The 20,593-nt window shown below is 49.5% G+C and overlaps 1 protein-coding gene across 1 annotated transcript in view; it reads left to right on the top strand.

Annotated features, from left to right (window-relative positions):
* The window catches only part of FBN2 (fibrillin 2), a 969,744-nt gene that overhangs the window by 433,394 nt on the left and 515,757 nt on the right, over nucleotides 1–20,593 (top strand). The window contains exon 8 of the mRNA XM_085632710.1: nucleotides 13,080–13,205. Coding sequence (XP_085488836.1) covers nucleotides 13,080–13,205 — 126 coding nt within the window. The remainder of the gene's footprint in view (nucleotides 1–13,079; nucleotides 13,206–20,593) is intronic.

Below are 20,593 nucleotides of genomic sequence, written 5' to 3'. Positions count from 1 at the left end.
TACAGAGGACAACCAGAACCCCACAAGCCCCACGGAGAACCAGCCTGGGACCATCATTGGGGAGACGGTGGCAGGAGGTGGGGGACCGGACACTGCACAACATGACCTGAGCCAACAGCAACAGGGTGAGTAACGACCAAGGCCTGGGGAGACGGGGGGAGATGGGCACAATGGCACACATGCACAAGTAAGTATAGCACATCTGCGGACAAACCATGTCCAAGAGTCACAACTCCAACCAAGAGCCCAAGTTACGCAAGTCTGCAACATCTCAGCACTGTATAAACACAGAAGTGCAATGCACACGGCCTGAAAGGGATAAGGGCCAGCCAAATCAGAGCCGAAGGGGCAACTCACCCACAATGCAGCACACACACATAAGATGCAGAGCACCCCAACATTGACTACAATGTGGTACAAACTGCAACACTTTCACGACAGAACAGACAACACAACTGCTGCCGCTGGTGTGTAGAAAATGGCCATTCGCATTTGGCATAGCAGGAAACTGTGAGATGACAATGTACAAGTACAACCTCACATCCCTGATGGCGTAGAAATGCCAAGTGTCCTGATTCAAATAGGTGTCTCCTCATAAACAGTCACAATATACATTGCCATGCAGTCTTACAGTAAACTTGTACAATGCATGAACATACATGTGAACACAATGTCAATCTGCATTTCCCCTTCACATTGCAGAGGGAGAATCAACACCTCCTGCAGAGCAGACCCAACAACTCAGCATTGATGATGAAGATGACCTCCCCAACATCCACACTGACGCACTCCAACAGCTCAGGGACAGCTCCGGAACCCCAACTCCAGGAGCAGGGGAGCTCAGCCTCATCCATGAGACCCCACCCCCTGCACAGACCACACAGCAGGAAGCACCCACCACCACAGCTGTCTCCCAGGACCCCCACGACCAACACATGGCCTTCCAACGCAGTGTGTTAGGGTGCCAGGAGGAGATGTCTGACCAGCTGCGGGTGGGGTTTGAACCTCATGGCAGCCAAACTAGATGCCATATGTGGGTGTCTAAGTTCCATCAGGGGCCACTCATAGTCCCTAACGGACACCCACTGTCTGCTCCTTGCTCTACAACAAGCCATGGCTGACATCACTAGAGCCATGACTCTGAGCCAAGAACAACTGCCTAGTCAGAGTGGCCTCAGCGATATCATTTGTGAGTTGGGACACATAAGGAGTATGATGGAGAGCTTGGAGCGTATGCAGGCGCAAATAATGTTTGCCACAGCTGCACACCAGCGAGATGTAGCTGGGATCTTCCATGCCCTGCAGATCCTTGTCATGGCACTGCCACCACAAGGCCTGGTGCAGATGGATGCTGGTGCTACTACTACATCTGCATCTCCTCCCCCTGAAGTGTCAGTGCCACACAGTGCAGCAGATTTTCCACCTCCGTCCCCTTATGTGTCACTGCCACACAGTGATGCAAACAAAACACCACCACCACTCGCATGTGAGGCACCTGACACATCAGAGGACGAAGATGATGATGAATCTGGCTTTGTGGCTAGAATGAAGTGGTAGCATTCACCTCCGCCATATGGCCGGGTTCAGCTTGGTTCTGCCCTCTACATCATGCCCTGTAATAACTCCTCCCACTGTCCCCCTATACACTGAGCGACACTCACCCTAGACCTTGACATGAACTGCCATATTTGGTTTGGTTACCAATGACACAGCAATCACACTGCGGACTGTAGTCTTCCACTCCCTATGAACTTGTCAATCCCGAAAGGACTCTGGCTGGCCCTCCATGGGCCAACAATGTAAAGTGGGCTTTGCATGGCCCTGTACTGGTCCAGCTTCAACACTCCACTGAATGTGAATAAAACATTCCAATTCACACAGATGTGTCATGGCCATGATCAATCAAGAATGAAAGTATGGATGAATGTAGGGACAGTGATTTCAGAAAAAGGTAATTCCTGGGTAATGCTATCAATGTGCATGTATGGCCATGACCCAGATAAGCATTGAGACATACATTATAATTCAAATCAACACTCATCGCAGTTGAATACAAGTGAAGGTTCGTAGACTTTATTAGCATATACGTGTCAGTACGGGCAAGATAAGTGCCACAACATGCAGACCAATGCAGCAGAATGTCAGAATGAGGAACGTTGCCAAGCGCCGCTGTCCACTCCGGGGGAGTGCCTCACCTTTCACAGGTGTGTGTTAAGCCGCGTTGTTGTCCGCCCATGTATTCGAAGTCCAGGCGAATGCAGCCATGTCCACTGTTGTCGTGGGATATTTGACCAGATCTCCAAGATGCAACAAGGTATCGAGACATGTGCAATGTGTTCCAATCTGTTTTGGCTGCAGGTACATAGTTACTCATCCATGAAAGCGATTGCAGCTTTGTAGGCTAACATTTCCAACATGAGGTCGTTGTCGACTCCATCAGACAGGACGGCGAGGCAATCCATTAGCAGGTCCAGACAGATGTACTGCGTCCACCCCCTTCCACCAATTTGCACTACAGCCCAATAGGGGAGCGGTTCAATGTGGTCACTGCACACACGGATTTGTACAATCTCCCAGGTCCAGCTGCCAGTATGCATGCCAAGTATCAAGGCATTCCATAAACGGGTATCAAGGTGACACTCCTGGTCGTGGGCCAACAGGGGGCGCACACACATGTCAAAATCCAGTTCATCTACCGTCCTATTGGATAGGCAGACATCCGTGGACCACTCGAAAATGCACGATCGACAATGCAACACAGGCTGAAAGCAGGTGACATTGGCAAGGCGGAAGCTTAGCCGGTAACTGTTCCGCAGCACTGCCAATGGCAGTGCCCCCAGTAAATGCAGCATTCGTGCACGGTACAGCTCCATGTGACAGGGGTTGTGCATGTATCTGGGATGTTCGGCCATTGCATTAGTGGCTTTTGTTGAAGCAGCACTATTCTGATCTGCGCCAGTTCTGTGAAGGAAATGCCACATCTCGGATCAATGAGTTGTTTTAGTGTGCACCAGTTGTACGCCTGGGATGTTGTGGGAGTGTTTGTGAAGGCCATTCAATGCAAGATAACTTCGAGCAAGGACTCCTATGTGTGGGGTGTGTATACATTGGTCTCTCGTCGGGCTGTGCGTAGTGTGGGAGTCGGCATCAGCTGCTATAGTATCTGTCAGGGGTTGCCGGGCACATGCAATCCTGACGTTGGAGGTGCAGATGTGCTTCCGCCTGATAGTTCAGACAAAGGAGCTTTCATCCCTAGAGTAAGTTTGTAATCTGCTTGCATTCATGAAATGTGAAGTGGCTTGTTGGGGGTGGGGTGGGATGAGTGCGACTTTGGGATTCATTTTTGACATGTCTTGCATGTGGCATATGAGCGGCATCACTGTGTGTTACGTTGCCTCACAGCTGCTCCTCCCTCCCCCGAACCCATTTACTCATGTGCGCTGCGCTGTTGCATCACTTGCACTCCTACGGCACAGTAATGTCATGCCTGTCTGCACATGTCCACAAGCTTGACAACGACACTGTGATGTTGGCCGTTGAAGGTGGTGAGCCACGTGAGTGTAGGCCTATGGTAAGGATAGGGCAGACATAGATGTAGAGTACATGCCTGGCTGAACTGGCGCTGCTAATGTGGCTAGGCATTTGGCTCATGCTGCGGCTAAACAGATACACACAACACTTGGCATGTATGATCATGGATTCCGAGCGGTCTTGCGCTCCTTCATTACTCCATTCATGCGAGCCCGCCCTCCGGGGGCATGCTACATTGCAACATTGTCGCTTACAGGAGGGACTAGTTGGCTACATGTCCAAGCTCTTACCCACTGCCTGAGGTGACATGGTTGCATCCGCTGTTGACAGCACAATGTAATGTGGAAGGGCCCAGGGCCATCATTCATACATAATGACCACACGGACACACTTGGATAGATAGTGGAACTGGCCACGGGCATGTGCGCCCTGCCCCTTTTTATTACCAGGATCACATATCCAGTGACGCCTGTGCTGGATGGGTGTGGAGTGAGTGTGAGCCAGCCCTCAGGGAGTGGTTGATGCTAGCAACAACTTGAACAGTGATCACCATTAAAGCGGAAACAGAAAACACCAGCATAACACAAACAACTGCGAAGCATCATGGAGGTAGCCGGAGCAAGTACAGAGGTCACCCAATATTCAATCAGAAGGGGCCATGACTTGTGGCGCACTGAGGTAGGGGCACCAGAGCTGAGCGGGCTCATGTGAACAAATTGTCAATGATTGGGTCTCTTCGGGATATTCCTGCTGCAGCTGCTGTGGGGTGTGTTACACCTGCCTCATCTTCATCATCATCGACCAGGTCTTCCACTCTGGCTGAGGTGACATTGTTGCGTCCGCAAGAGTTAGTGGCACCTGTGGCGCTCAGGGGGGGTGCGGCCAGCGATGATGCGTGGTCCGGGCGGGCCGTACTGGTAGCAATGTCTGTTGCCTACTGGACTGCATCATCTGCAATCATGACTTGATCTGAATTGTGAGCCCTGCTGATCGCAGTGTTGGCCGGAGGCAGAGGTCAGCAGGGGCCCACAGCCAAGTGGCGTTGACTTGTGGTGCACAGAGTTAAGGGCACCTGAGGCGCTCAGGGGGAGTGCGGCCTGCGATGATGCATGGTCCGGGCGGGCCTCACTGGTAGCAATGTCTTTTGCCTTCTGGACTGCGTCATCTGCAATCACGACTCAATCTGACCGCAGTGTAGGCCAGAGGCAGAGGTCATCAGGGGCCCACAGCCACGTGGTGTTGAGTTGTGGTGCACAGAGTTAGTGGCACCTGAGGCGCTCAGGGGGTGCGCTGCCTGCGATGATGCGTGGTCTGGGCTGGCAGCACTGGTAGCAATGTCTGTGGCCTACTGGCCTGCACCATGAATTAAAGACTGGATTTAAATTGTGAGCCCTGCTGACAGCAGTGTAGGTCGAAGGCAGTAGTCAGCACATACATAACTCAGCGGTGCTGTGCCACTGGGGGCCTGTGTCGCAGATGCCTGCGATCGGCTGAGTAGGCCGGCAGTCATGGCGGCGGCCTCATGGCAGGGTGAGGGGCGCTGCTCTGGCAAACACGTTGGCCATCCCGGAAGTGAACCACGCCCAGAGCCCCGCCCTATTTATTTACACTCCTACGCTGGACTTGCGTATGCTGGACCAGCCCACTCCGCTTACGCTTACTGGGGGGACGACACAGCTACATGACCGTGGTCTTTCCCACTGCCTGAGGTAACATGGTTGCATCCACTGTCCACAACACTGCAAACACCAGCAGTATGTGTCCACATGGACAGGCCTGTGCTCTGCATACTGAGGTCTGTCCAGCACATCACCTCCACACTTGGCATTGTGTGCATTTTTCTTTATGGGTGACTTGCCTCCTTCCCACATACTTGGTTCCCACCTCTCCCCACATTCTGCTATTGTGTGGCTGAGGGACCAAGCCATTTTCGGAATGTCCGCTGTCCTGTTCTGCGCTGCCATGGTTGTATTCGGGTGGGGGTGGTCGGGGGGCATGGGGGTGGTGGCGGTGGGTGTGGTGGATCTCTTGGATCTCCGAGCTGCATGATCAGTGTTTCCATGACATGTGTTGGTCTTCAGATGTGGCTCTGTGCTGGGCTCCCTTTCATACTGCAGGTAGTCGTCCTGCTTTATACCAGTCAAAGGCAGATGTTAAATCTCTGCTGCTAATGCGCCTAATTGCCTGTTTTCGGATCGCATCGCAGATCTGGCTAGCCATCGAGAATATCGTGAAGTGGTGTTTTCATGTGTTTTTGCACGGGAACGCCTACTCTGCATATCATTAGCGTTAGTTGTCACTCTCATCCGTGGCGATGTTTTTTGCGGAACCTATCGCTGGAAAACTGGCGATTTCGGCAGTTTGTGCCAGCTTGAGAATGGGGCGATAATTATTTTGCCACTTTTGCTGCGCTAAAGTGCCAATAACTCGGTGATAAGTCCTTGAGAATATGCCCCTCTGTTTCTTTTACTGCATTTCTAAATCAGTTTTGTAACGTTACATTATTCCATCTGAGCCTGTTAGGTCTGAGGCAGATGAGTCCTCAGTGCATACGAGCTCCGATGAGCTCTAAGTTGTTGCCCTCAGGTGCCATGTCAGAAACACAACAGGAGTACAATTGATCCAAAATTGTATTGGTGGAATGAAAAATCTTTTATTTGGCAGCATTGCTCAAAAGAAACCCAATAAATGTTCATCCATTTCAGCAGCGATGGACAACTATCGAACCCAGTTTGTAACTGGGTTGGAAGAAACCTTGCTTTGTTAAATGTTTATTTTCTAAATTCTCTAGAAACGGCTATTTACAGAACCTTTGTTACACGTATGTGCAAACAGCTGCTGCTCAAAAGAACTTTGCCTATCAAGAAAACTTTTTGTGAAAGACATCGACCACATATAAAAATCTTGCACCCTGCCTCAGCCTTAGTCAGTGCCCACCATAGCCCACCACCAATTCATCACTTGTTATGACAATTGCTCTTAATTTCAAACATGTCCTTTTCAGTGGTACCTAGTTAATATATCTTTTTCTATTTTTGTATAATTTTTATCGTCCCCTTTTTTTATCTCTTAATTTTGTGCATTTGGTATTTTTTTCCTGCATTCATTTGCATTTTTTGAGCTTTAGCTCTGGATAAGCAATTGGCTGACAAAAGCATAATTAAGTATGTCTTAGTGAGCATTTAGCACTTCTGCAGTGGTGCTGTAACAAAATTCAGAGTGGGGGTGCTGACATCAATGTTAGCTCACTGAAGTTATTAGGATTGTGAAAAATCTAAGTGTCACACAAAGAGTAACTATAGCAAATGAGTCACGCCCATTCAGTAGGAGAAATGTAAGGGTGTGGTAACTACCGCATTATGACTAAGGCAGTCGAGCTGCCCTGAGACCACCCTATTATGACCAGGGTAGTCGAGCTGCCCTGGGACCACTGCAACCACCATGGTCGGAGATCCCTGGTGGTGGCTGCTGCTGCCCCGCCAAGCATATTTTAAGTTTCCTCACCGCCACAGTTTTAATGGTGGTGCAACTGCCTTAAAATGTGTGGCGGTGAAGAAGCAAAAGGGGCCTACAGGGCCTCCTGGTGCCCAAAGCCATGTGGATGCAAACAGGAGGGCACAATATGTGCCCCCTCTGTATATGATTCCCAGTAACTGCACGGCATGGACTGCAGCAGTCCATGCCGTGCAGGTATTGCCTTTGACGTTTCCATTGAGGTGCCTATTTCATAGGCTCCGCCCTTAGAGCGCCAAAGAACCACCCACCAGATTAGGAGAAAACCACTGATCTGGCTGGCTGTTCCTATACAGGTTTGGCGGTGGGGGAGCCGGGCGGTCCCACTCCAGCACTGCCAAACTCATAAAAAGTGCTTAACTGTTGAATTAGTTGGAAATATTTGTACAGTTATTTTACAAGTATTCAAATGTTAGTGTTAGACCTGGCATCCTTGGCATGGTTTCCTCTGACTTTTTGCCTCTACCTCCTGTATTTTCGATGCTGTGCTGGATTTCGTTTTTGCTAGCTTAAAAGCTTTGGGCACTTTGCCACTGCTGATCTTTGTCAAAGTGCAAGTGCTCCCTATGGAAACTGTTCTTTGATTGGTTCTCCCTGATTGGCATACTTGATTTACTGGTAAGCCCCTAGTAATGTGCACTACGTGTGCCAGGGCCTGTAAATCAATTGCTACTAGTGCACCTAGAGCACTGATTGTGCAACCCACATGTGGCTCAATGGTTAGAGTGGCAGACCCTGATGCAGAGGTCTGGCCCAGACCAGGGTTCAATTCCCGCCTTGGCGGGTCTTGGTCTCAATTTCCCCAGACCTGATAATCCTCGCCTCGGTGCCTATTCTAATCATGGGTCCCACTCTGCAACTCTGGGCAATGGCCCCAAAAGTGATAGGATACCTGGCTTCACCTTGGGGGTGCCCAGGAGTGGGCACTTCACAGCGAAAGGCCAGGAAGGGTTGCACAGCGCCTGAGAGACCCTTTCAGGGGTGTGCGGAGTGCTATATAAATGCACTACATTTACATTCACATGAGTGGCCCTGAAAAGGTATCTCAGGCCTGTGTCTGCGCTCAGTTTTAAAGTGCCATCTCGACCTGTCAAGTGCACCCACTTGCCAGGGCCTAACCTTCTCTTTTCTTACATGTTAGCCACCCCTAAGGTAGGCCCAAGGTACCCCTGTGGGCAGGGTGCAGTGTATGTGAAAGGTAGGACATGCCCTGGTGTGTGTGGCATGATAGTGAAATACTGTCAATTTCATTTTTCACTATTGCAAGGCCATCTGTTTCCATAGGATAGAATGGGTAGATTGCTTATAACATCTTGTAAGCATAACTATCCCTGTGAACAAGTTAGGAAAATAAAGTTTAGTATGCCTGAACTCATAATGTTAAAATGCATCTTTTAGTAAGGGTGATTTTTACATTCTGTGTTTGAAAATACCACTTTTAGAAAGTAGGTATTTTCTTCCTTAGCCATCCAGTGTGCCTCTGCTAGGATTTGTATTGACTGTCTGGCTTTGGAGTGAGGGGGGCTGAGGATGTGCAGTGGCTCCAGAGAGTCTGGATGTGTCAGAGCTGGGCTGAATAGACCTGGGCTGCATTTAGAATAGGGGGAGGAGATTTCCTTTCACCTGAATGGGCCTGGCCTGCCTTCCACAATGCTGTCCCCACCTCCTGCCAGGAAGCTGCACCAGAGAGGACAGAACTGGTATTGAGTAGGCACAGGGCTTCTCTGTACCCAGAGATGGGCCTGGCCTGCCTTCCACAATGCTGTCCCCACCTCCTGCCAGGAAGCTGCACCAGAGAGGACAGAACTGGTATTGAGTAGGTACAGGGGTTCTCTGCACCCAGAGAACAAAGGAGTTTACTTTATATATATTGGGACCCAGACCTCAGAATTTTAGATCATCCCTGGAATTCAAAGGACCTTTTGCCAAGGAGAAGATCTGGAGAGACTGAGGAGAAGTACTGCCCCTTTACTGTGTGCTGTGTGGGGTTGGCCTGCAGTTGCTGTTTCTGCCAAGGAAAGGAGAAGGACTTTGCTGTGTGCTGTGTCCCCTGCTTGAAGGAGATCTCCAAGGGCCTGTGTGTGCTGGCCTTCTGTTCTGAAGTCTCAGGGACATAAAGACTTCACCCCCAGCTCCCCTGAACTCTGCTGCTGTAAGTCTTGACCTGCCATGAGGTGCCTGTGCCAGTTTTGGACCTCTGGAGGTTGTTGTTGCTGTTTGGGAGCAGGACGAAAGAAGAAACTTGAAGAACTGCAAAACACATCAACACGTTGCTCTTTTTGCAGCTGTTTTTCCAATGCATCTCCACGGCGCGAGAAGAACTACCACGCATTGCCTTGCCGCTACGAAAACCGATGCAGCGCCTGTCGGCGCTGCAAGAATGGACACATCGAGGGATGGCAGCTGAAGAAAACCGACACAGTGCAGCTGAACGCCACCACATTGACGCATCCTGGATTTCCACACATTGCACCGGTGAGGCAAGATTTCCCAACGCATCACCTGCGGACCAGAACCATCACGAAGAATTGACGCATCACTCCCCATACAGACCAGATTTGACGCAACCCTTCCTTTGCGTGCAGAGGGACTGTTGCATCTCCTCCCCCAGGTCTCAGGAGTTGACACATATATTTGTTTCCGACTGTTTGGCCTTGTGAATATTTGACGCAACTACAGGTACTTTGTGTAAAAGTCATGCATGCATAGTTTTCTATGGTACAAATTCTTGAAACATTTGAAAGTCATATTTTTAACTGTTTATTTTGGATTTTTGTCGTTTTGGGCTTGTTAAGTTTAGATAAAGAGATTTTATTTTTCTAAACTGGTGTGGTGTGCAATTGTGGAGTTTTCACTGTGTTACTGTGAGTGTTGGTGCAAATACTTTACACATTGTCTTTCGGATAAGCCTGTCTGCTCGTGCCAAGCTTCCAAGGGGGTGAGCAGGGGTTATCTAAAGTGTGTATCCCCCTTACCCTGGCTAGAAGCAAGAGTCCCTATTTGGACAAAGGTACCTACCTCTGCCAACTAGAGACCCCCATTTCTAACAGTTGGTTTTAGTAAAAAAAACATTTTACATCCTTTCATTTCACACCCCTGCACCAAAGTTTGTCAAAGGGTTCCGTTTGCAAAATCCTCTAACTTTGCAGTCAGAGAAAGAAAAGTAAACACCAATCTCCATGTTAAAAGAATAAGCAGCAATTTGTCAGAAGACATAACCGGATGTTTGACCTCTGTCTTTGAACGCACAGCAAATGTGACAAGATAAATATAAAGGCATCTTTATTGTTCATTCACTTTCAAAACTCCAGCATGGTTATTTTGAGGGTACTGCAGCACCCTCTGCCCCCATATGCCTACTTCTCTATCTCTTATTTTCTGTATTTTTGATGTATTCTTCTAGCTTCCTACCCATACCAATATGGTCAGTGAGATCCCCACAACAATAATACTTTGGGACATGTAACACACTAATGAAAAACTGCTGTGACTGAAAAAGAAATCATAGATCAGATCACAAAATATGAACAGGTTGACTCACCCTCATTTTGAAGGTGACACCCTCCTTGCAATTATCTTCACTCGCCTAGCAAGCAAAACACTTCCTTAGACCTCACTAGTATCTCACTGGCTCAAACCTGGACCCCTTCAGCAAGTACTTTTGTTCTTTTAATTTCCGAGGGACTGCACTCCTGAACATTTAATTTAATCTTCCTTGGAGTGCGTAGAGCATATATCTTGAGAACTCTGCAAAGTTATGCTTCTGGAAACAATGAAAGTTTTAATTTTCAAGCACTTTCTTATCTTTTTCATTGAGGAGAATTCACTAATTGAAGATATTGTATAAAAACACTGCATTCTTCGGATAGGTTGTGATCCGTACTACATCATCTCTAAACGGTCTTTGGCAGTCATAACATCAATGTGTGCCAATAGAAAAGATGCAAGAAGGCAGCAAGTGTTGTGTGATTAGAGAGGAAAAAGAACTGTGCTCCAAACCATACCTCAGAAGCAGTGCTTACTTTGTTCAAGAATGAGTACGCCAGTGGCCAACTCTGCTCATAAGCCAGTGGCCGGTGCTATTAAGTGTTGGCACCCCAAATGCAATGGCTGAGTAGTCTTGAATCCACCTCATCCTCTTTAATTCACAACCAGACCATCCCTGTTCCTTCATCTCTCTCTTGTTGCTTTCTCACTTTGTGATGGGATTTCTGTCTTTCTCGTCTTCATTCTTTCCCCTTTGTGTGTTTTTAACTCTGTTGCTCTCAGTAAATGTCTGATGAGGAAAAATATATGGCTGTCTCCAAGACTGACCATTTTACTATGATTGTATGTCAGAATTTCAGTCACAAAAATATTGTGCTACCAGGAAATTATAGCTAGAATACCGATAACAAAAATATTGTGAAAATAAATATACAGAGCTAAGTTAGATTTATTGTTCTTAACTTCAAATATTCAAATATTGAAGATACATATTGTCAAGAAACATAGATGTAAAGTTAAGAATCTACACTTACTAATGCATGTTTGCCTACACAAAGCATTAGTTGACAATATTCTTGCTAGAATATTTTTGCAATACAGTATTTAGGACTCATATTCTGGTAGCATACCTTTAATTGCTGAACGTCAAACGGCTCAGTCATCCATGTTGCACATGCCCCGTTGTTGTTAGCATGATCTCTTGCGGCCAGTCCTGTTCTCCTTAAAGCCATAAACCTGCAAAAATGCTGCAAGCGCTTATGGAAACTTATGAGCATTGTCAATATTCCAGGGTACTCCTCATCGGCCATACTTATCTTCAACTGTACTCCTGCAGGGTGTCCACAAAACAGGCAATCCGCAAGTGCAGGTGCACCTGATATGAGTGGTAGCACATGAAACCTATTTTTGCGCAACATGAAATCACTCATCTGGTGGGAAACCTTTTCTCAAAAACTGTCAGGGCGTTTTGTGGTCTCAGCTGGGAACACTTACATTCTAACAGTTTGGTACCAAACTGGCATTGTCAGAAACTCGACTGAGATAACTACAGATAGTGTCCTAGATCCTACGAACATATTGCTCCATATACTTTGATAGTATTTGCAAACAATGGGGCATATCAACAACAACCGGCGATAATTATCTCTAAGCGCACTTAGCGCTAGGATAATTATCGCCGGCTAGCGTGAATTTTTATCGCTGAGATAGCGTGCTATTAGCAACGGTTATCTCAATAGCGATAAAAATCCTCACGCTAACAGGCTAACGTGAGATTATCGCTGGAAACCCAGTGATAATCTCACGTTACCTTGTTGATAGGGACAGGCAAACTTAGCCATGATATCCTCCTACCATAGGATATCATGGCTAAGTCAGAAAAATACCAGACGTAAAAAAGCAGCGTTAACCGCGGTTAGCGCTGCTTTTTTTGTCTCTAACAGGGTTAGCGACATTCTTGATAATAGGAGAAATGTCGCTTAGCGACATTTCTCCCATTATTTTACTCTGGAACGCCCCCTTTGCATCTCATTAGAGATGCAAGGAGAAGCGTAGAGTAAAAGGGTGCTAACATGCAAATTTGCATGTTAGCACCCTGTTGTTGATAGGGCGCTAGTTTTATCTCTCCTTTTTTGGCTTTTAAAGCCAAAAAAGCAGAGATAAAGCCCTTGTTGATATGCCCCTATAATGTTTAGGTCAGATGATATTTCTTTGTAAGATATTCTGGCATGCAACCCATTCCAACACCTTTCTTTTGGTTATTCCTATGAATAATCTGCTGTACTAGACAAGTTCACCGGCAGAAAGATATACATCTTGAAATTCTCATTCAAATAATCAGTATTTTGAAATTATCACTGTAAGCTCAACTTTTTAAATTGATCTTAAATACAAAAAATATTTTTGGAAATTAGGTTTTATCTACTTTAACCTGCTTTTCAAGTAACTGGATTTTCTTTTGGAGTACACTGCACACTACTGTGTAGGGCAATATGGCTACTATTAAGAAGCATTCTGATTGTCTCCCTCTTTTCTCTTTCCCATTGCAGACATCGATGAGTGCAGCATCATTCCTGGCATCTGTGAAGGAGGCGAATGCTCAAACACAGTGGGGAGCTACTTCTGCAAATGTCCTCGTGGCTACGTAACCTCGATAGATGGCTCGCACTGCATAGGTCAGCACTATTTTTGAATGTTCTTAGATAATCATGGATGCATGCCGGACAATCAAGGTCAACTAAATTCTATTTGATGTTAATGCGTCGGTACATGGGTCAGTTTCAGGACTTCATTTTGGCATTCAAAAAAAATTGCTATGCTGCACTGAACCTCACTGTTGAGTTGTTTTTAAATTCTATAGAACCTGGTATTTTAAGTGAAAAGAAACTTGAAGCATGTGAATTCAAGTAAAATTGGCTTTGCTTGGCATCTCAAAAGGCTGTTTGTGTAACAGTGAGAGTTGTTTCCATTCTAGCTCCAAAAAAGCTGATGACAAGCTGTCATGAAGATTTAGTGCCAAAAGGTTTGTGGATGTTGGAGTCATTAGTGGTGGGATAGCAAGAACCACATTATAAAATTGTTGTTATCCCTGCTGCGGTTTCCATCTACAATAGAAGATGCTTGTTTTTCTGAGAAATGATTGGACAAAGCTATCTGTACTAAGGCATGTTTTTATGATCTGTTATAATTTGTGGTAACTTAAATTAGTAGGTTTGGATGCATGGTATATTCATAGTGGGACTAAAGTGTTTTTTACCGCCGCAGATTCCGAAGCAATAAACTTTATTTATAGTGAATGAACTGCATTTTGTTGCCCCTTTGGAAAAAGCACAGTAAAGAAGCCATTACACGAGACAGTGTCAGCCTTTTCTGGATTTGTTTTTGAATAAAAATGTATTGAATTATCAGACCAGGAAAAATTTACATCCTACGAATATGTAAAAATATGTTAAGAAGAAAACAAAAACAACAACTGCAACAAGCAACACAGACAAACTAACCCCTCTGGAGGGTACCTTTGGCACGCCTCTGGAGGCAGTCATTTTTGGAATCAAATTAGGCGAAAACTGCAATTTCTCTGGCTTCTTGATTTACCGTCCTCCTGGGTCTAGGGCCACCTTTCTTGCCAGACGCGTGAACCCTTTGCCAATATGGCACATCACACTATTCCCAGGGGTTTTAATTTTCATCTTGAATGCAACCAGGACACTGACTGTTCATCTTCTTGACCTTATGACCTCTATGGGCTTTGAACAACTTATTCGCTCTCCTACCCACAGGGCCGGCCACACTCTGGACGGCATCTTTGCCAACCATAGCAGTTTTACGATTAAGGCAGTTCAGCCTCTCAGCTGGGCTGACCATTGACTGGTTGAGTTTGGGGTTACTTTTCCTCCCTCCACCAAGGCCATCTTAAGTTCTCCCCTAAAAATATACTATGTAGAAAAATGAATAAGGCCACGGCCATGGACTGGAAGACGGCCTTGATCTCAGCCTCGGCCTCTAGCCCCACTGCTTACCCTTCCACCCCAGAGGGCTTCCGTAACTGGATTACCAACGCACTGGTCAGAAGCTGTGCTGTTAAAAGAGCCAAACTCTCAGCCCCATGGTTCTCTGCAGAACTCATGACTCTCATACGGCTTTGCCGCAGGAAAGAACAGAGGTGGCTGGTGGATCCCTGCCTTCGGGAAAAAGTGAAGCAGAGATCCTTGCTGCTGTACTATAAGCGCGCCATCTTCCAGGCTAAATCCCAGTATTTTACTGACAAGATCGAGTCAGCTGACAATTCCTCCAGCATGCTCTTTAAAGTCATTAAAGAAGTTGTTGAACCACCAGGAGCTCCGCTCCTGAATCACACCCAAGATTTCTGTGATGAAATAGCACTCTACTTGCAGAAAAAAGTCTTGAAAATCTTCCACGAGCTCTCCCCTTCCGAGGAAACTGACCTTGCCACAGAGTCAGCTCCGGCATCCTTATCTCCTATGCCTGCTTTGGCATCTTTCTCTCCTACTACAATCCCTCGTATAAGGTAACTCTTAATTGACCTCAAATCTGGAGCTCCCACAGATCCTTGCAGGGTGTCCACACTTAGACTTGCTGCCGACCTTACAGCTGATTTCCTGTTTAAAGTCTTTAACAACATTATTTTATCTTGGGCTATATCTGAAGATCTGGAAGGAAGCCATTGTCTCACCACTCCTTAAGAAGCCCAATGCCGGGGGAGGAGCCTAGCGCTTGACCAAGATGGCCGCGTGAGCTTAGAGCTCCCGAGACCCTCGCGCCCTCCGTCGACTATCCTGTCTCTAATCCTGATGGTATGCATGGCACCGTGTTGCTGAGTTGTCAGGGAGGCGATTGATGCTACCCGCGGTCGGATCGCCCATCGGGAACCGGACTTACGACTGGCGGAAGATTGCGGCCTAACTCCCGGGGATGCCAGGGGCTAGAGTTGGCAGGATGCCCGACTCCTAGTTGATCAACAACGGCCTGGCGAGGTGTGAACTGTCGGACGGAGGTCCTCGCTCTTTCACTTTCGATTTCGTTCCCTTTGTCTGCCCGGACACTGTAGAGCTCTGGGTGGCTTTATTACCCCAAGGACGCTCGGCGGGCTACTCTGGCAGCACAAGGCAGACCTGCTCACTCCTTATTCCTCTCTCTGAGAGGGAACAGTCTTAACTGCACTGGACTGCCTGGAGTCCATTATGTCGGGCAAAGCAGAAGGGGATCGGCTGAAGACTAAGTCCACCAGGCGGGGAACGTATTCCCAAGTCAACAGTATGGACCGCTACGCCCTCCTGAAAGCATCGCCGAGTGGATCGAGCCAGGCGCCGGATGCCCAGAAGGAGGACTCGCCTGGGACACCGGAGCTCTCCCTACAGGATGTCATGGGCGCGCTCGACGGGATGCAGACCTCGATGGGGAGACAGTTCGAGGCCCTGGCGCATAAGGTGGATGCCATCCTGGTAGATGTCAATCTGATCCGCTCGGACCTGGGCAAGACGAACGAACGCGTTAAGAACCTGGACCACAAGACCACGGGCCTCACTGATGATGTTGCGGATCTGCAGACCGAGGTTCGGAAGCTGAGGGCCGAGAGTGACCTCGCCGCCCGCCGGCTGGAGGACTTCGAGAGCCGGGCCAGGCGCAACAATGTGCGCGTCATCGGGGTCCCGGAGTCCTCGGATGAGGCTTCTGCGGACCTGCTTGTGGAGGATTTGGTCCTCAATCATCTGAAGCCTAAGGGCCTTGGAAAGCTTTTGCGGTGGAAAGGGCCCATAGGGTGCCGGGCGGGCGGCCTAAGGCGGGTGCCCCGCCGCGGCCGATTGTCGCCCGACTCTTTCATTTTCGAGATCGGGACGCTATCCTGCAAGCTTCGAGGGTGACGGGCCCGGTCCCCTTCCAGAATGCGTCGGTGAATTTTTATCCGGACTTCACCCAGCAGGTGCAGAGACAGAGACAGAGCTTCCTGGGGGTGAAGCGGAGACTTCGGGAGCTGGATCTGAAGTATGCCATGCTTTTCCCTGCCAGACTACGGGTGGTGCATGAAGATCGGACATTCTTTTTTGACTCTCCTGTTATGGCCGACGAATGGCTGGACGCTTTGCCCCGGCGACGGACGGGGGACGACACAGCCGAGCATGGAGACAGTGGCCGGGATGGACAGGGCTGATATCTCAGAGCCGGCCTGACTTGATTTGACCATATTTGAAGATTTGAACAGAGTGCAGTAACTGTGGAGGGTTGCGGGAGGACGAGGGGTGCTCTTTTCCTCCCTTAGGGTACTTTTTGTAGATTTTTTGTTTTTGTAGGGCGACAGGCACACTGCAAGTTGGGGGGGCTTTGTAAGCTGCAGCAGGGGTGCAGGGTGGGGGGAGTTTTGGGGATTTTGAGTTTGTTGTTGGGGGGTTTATTTCTGCAAGGCATGATGATTATCCTCAGGGCTGTTCCATGGTGGCTCCTCGGGTGTGGGGTGGGCCTCTTTCCGTTTGAGGATGGGGGGTAGGGGCTTAAGTGTTATAAGCTGGAATGTTAATGGTTTGGGGGATCGCATCAAGAGGGGGATTGTTTTGCAATGTTTGAAACGCTCAATGCCAGATGTTGTCCTGCTGCAGGAGACGCATCTCATAGGTAATACGTGTTATGCCCTGAATAGGAAGGGGTATAAACTCATTGCACACTCGGGATTCTCTTCTGGGTCCAGGGGTGTGGGCATCCTCCTTAGAGCATCGTTGCCTTTTGAGGTGGACTCCACCATTGTTGACGATAGGGGGAGGTTTGTGGCGGTGGCGGGGCGGTGGGAAGGAAGGACTTTGGTTTTGGTTTCGGTTTATGTCCCGCCGGCCCTGCAGGCCTCCACATTTGCTGAACTGGGCAGGGCTTTGCTGACTCTCCCGGGGGGAATGCTGGTAGTGGGAGGGGATTTCAACGCTGTGGGCTCCGGACTGTTGGATAGATACCCGCCCAGGGACACAGGGGGGGCTCAGAAATGGCTTCCAGACTTCCTGGATACGTTTGGTATGATAGACTGCTGGAGGCTCCGGCACCCCACACAGAGTCAATACACGTTTCACTCCGGGGCGCATGGTAGCCTCTCCAGGATTGATTACCTGCTCACTCTGGCCGCACATGCCTCGTTGATATCCGAGGCGAGGCACATGGCACGCGGTATCTCTGACCACTCGCCAGTGTGGATCCGGCTGGATCTAGGTCGGGAGGGAGGAGGGAAGGTGGCCCCCATCAACCCATGGTATTTCCGAGACCCCAAGATGCGCAGCGCCCTGGTAAAGAAGGTAGATAATTACTTTAAGGACAATCTGGGAACCGTGGACTCGGCGGTGTCGCTGTGGGAAGCTTTTAAGACCGTGCTTCGGGGGGAAGCCCTCTCACTGGTGGTGGCTGCCAAGAATCGGAGGGATGGCGATGTGCGGCAAGTGGAGGAGGAGATCGCGGCCCTTGAGGGGGCTATGGAGGAGGAGGTTACAGAGTCCTCACTGCATGAGCTTTGCTTGAAGCAGGCGGAGTATAGGGACCTGGTGACGAACGCCGCTAAGACCCTCAGTAGGGAACAACAGGGCCGCCTGTATGACGTTGGTGATAAGGCAGGGAAACTCCTGGCGTGGTTGGACAGGAAAGAACGGGTCAATAGAGTGGTGCCAGAGTTGACGGGAGAGTGGGGAGAGGCGATTGTGGAACCTGAGGGGATTGTGAAGTGTTTCGCGGAGTATTTTCGTAGGGTTTATTCCTCTGTGTCGGACAGGCCGCCCGAGGACTCGTCTGATCTCCTCCGTGATATCGAGTTGCCCTGCCTCTCTGCCATAGAAAGGGACGATTTGGATGGTGACATAACGGTTGACGAGGTGGCGGGGGCGATTCGCGCGTTAAACTCGGGTAAGGCCTCTGAATGGACTGCCGATCGACCTGTACAAACTGTTCCCGGATAGGGTCGCCCCTCACCTGCGCGCCATGTTTTTGGAGGCGCGGGGGGATGGGATCCTTCCGTTGGATCAGCGGCTGGCGTCGATCGTGGTCATATATAAAGAGGGTAAACCCCGAGATAGGTGCGCCTCCTATCGGCCCATTTCACTCCTCAACGCTGAGCCGAAAATTCTGGCCAAACTCCTGGCTACCCGTTTGATTAGGGTACTTGGCGATTTGGTCCACCCGGATCAATCTGGCTTCATCCCGCACCGAAACACAGCATTAAACCTTAGGCGTCTTCATGGCGTCATCGCCAGGGCGGGCACGCTGCGCGAACCGGCTATTGTGGCATCTCTTGATGCCACGATGGCCTTTGACACGGTGGAGTGGGCATACTTATGGGCCGTGCTGGCCAAGTTTGGTTTCGGTCGCGGTTTTGTGAGTTGGGTTCGGTTGCTGTACGAGGGGCCACTAGCGAATGTTGTGGTGAATGGTCGGGCATCTACTCCGTTTCAGCTTGGTAGGGGTACTCGGCAGGGTTGCCCCCTGTCGCCTCTGTTGTTCGCCCTCGCCCTTGAACCGTTGGCTGCGTGGATACGTTGGCACCCGGATATACGGGGCCTTCGGTGGTCGCCTGATCACGAGGACCGTATTTCGCTTTATGCCGATGATATCCTGCTGTATCTTGCCTCACCTAAGAAGTCACTTATAGTGGTCTGTGACGTACTCGCATCGTTCGGTAGGAACTCGGGGCTTGTGATTAATTGGGGCAAATCGTACTTGTACGTTCTTAGTGGCGAGGTCCCACCGATCCCTAGAACATGTTCGATACAGGTTGCCCAGCAGGGTTTCGTGTATTTGGGGATTTTTATATCCATGGATCCTGCTGTGCGCTATGAGAGGAATCTGCTCCCCCCCTTGGCGCGCTTGAGGCGAGATGTTGAAGGTTGGCGGAGGCTGCCGCTCTCCCTTGTTGGGCGTGCGGCCCTGTTCAAAATGATGTCTCTTCCCCGCTTCCTCTACGCCCTCCAGAACACCTTGGACTGGGTACCGGCCAAATACTTTCGGGAGGTCGAAGGCCTCCAACGGACGTTGCTGTGGGATGGGCGGCCGCGAATAGCTATTTCAAAGTTGACGCTCCCATGGTACGATGGGGGCATTGCGCTCCCAGACATCCGACGGTACTACTGGGCCACGCAGCTGAGCGCGATCAACCATGGGTTTTATGGCCCTGCCCTCAGCCCTGGATATGCCATGGATAGGTGGCTGCTGCGTGGCGGCAACTACTACAGGGCGTTGTATTCGCGGTCCTTAGACTCGTCCCTCACGGGGCCCACAGGTGTGGCGGTGCGTGTATGGAAGATGGCGACTGATTCATTGGGCTGGAAGGATAGGCTCACCCTCGCTACCCCATTGTTTGAATCGGAAAGATTGGGAAGACTCTGGCATACGAAGGGCTTTGATAAGTGGGACCTGATAGGTATATCCAAGGTGGGAGATGTGCTGCATAAGGGGAGGGTGAAGTCCTTCGAGGAGTTGCAGACTGAGTACGAGCTAGGGCCCTCAGAGTATTTCAGGTATATCCAGCTGCGTCACGCCCTCCGATCAGTCCTCGTGGAGGGTGAGAAGGTGCCGGAGTCCTCTCCCCTTGAGGACCGAGTCCTTGATGGTCATATGCCCGAGAGCACGATCTCGCTCATATATAAGAAGTTGATTAACGTCCGGGCAGACATGCTTTTGGGGCTGAGAGAACAGTGGACTAGGGATGGCCTTGAGTTGGATAATGAGGACTGGCAGTCAGCGGTTTCTTCTCCTAAGGAGGTTGCGATCCCGTCGCGTCTGAGGCTGGTGCAGCTTAAAATACTGCACCGGGTGTATGTGACGGGGCCAAGGCTGGTCCACATGGGATTCTCGGAGGACGGCCTGTGCAGAAGGGGATGTGGTATGGTGGGTACTTTCCTGCACATCATTTGGGAATGTGGTGTCATTGTGGAGTTCTGGAGGAGAGTCCATGCAGTTATGGAGGAGGTGACGGGCACTGCGGTACAGCCGGAGGCGCGGTGTTGCCTCCTGAACGTCTGGGGGCCCACTGACCTCGATGAGGCGCAGACCCAATGGGTGACTCTGGGTAACATGGTAGCTAAAA

The sequence above is a fragment of the Triturus cristatus genome, chromosome 2_1 (assembly GCF_964204655.1).
Source record: "Triturus cristatus chromosome 2_1, aTriCri1.1, whole genome shotgun sequence".
Lineage (NCBI taxonomy): Eukaryota > Metazoa > Chordata > Amphibia > Caudata > Salamandridae > Triturus > Triturus cristatus.
This window is presented reverse-complemented; position numbering and strand designations above follow the sequence as displayed.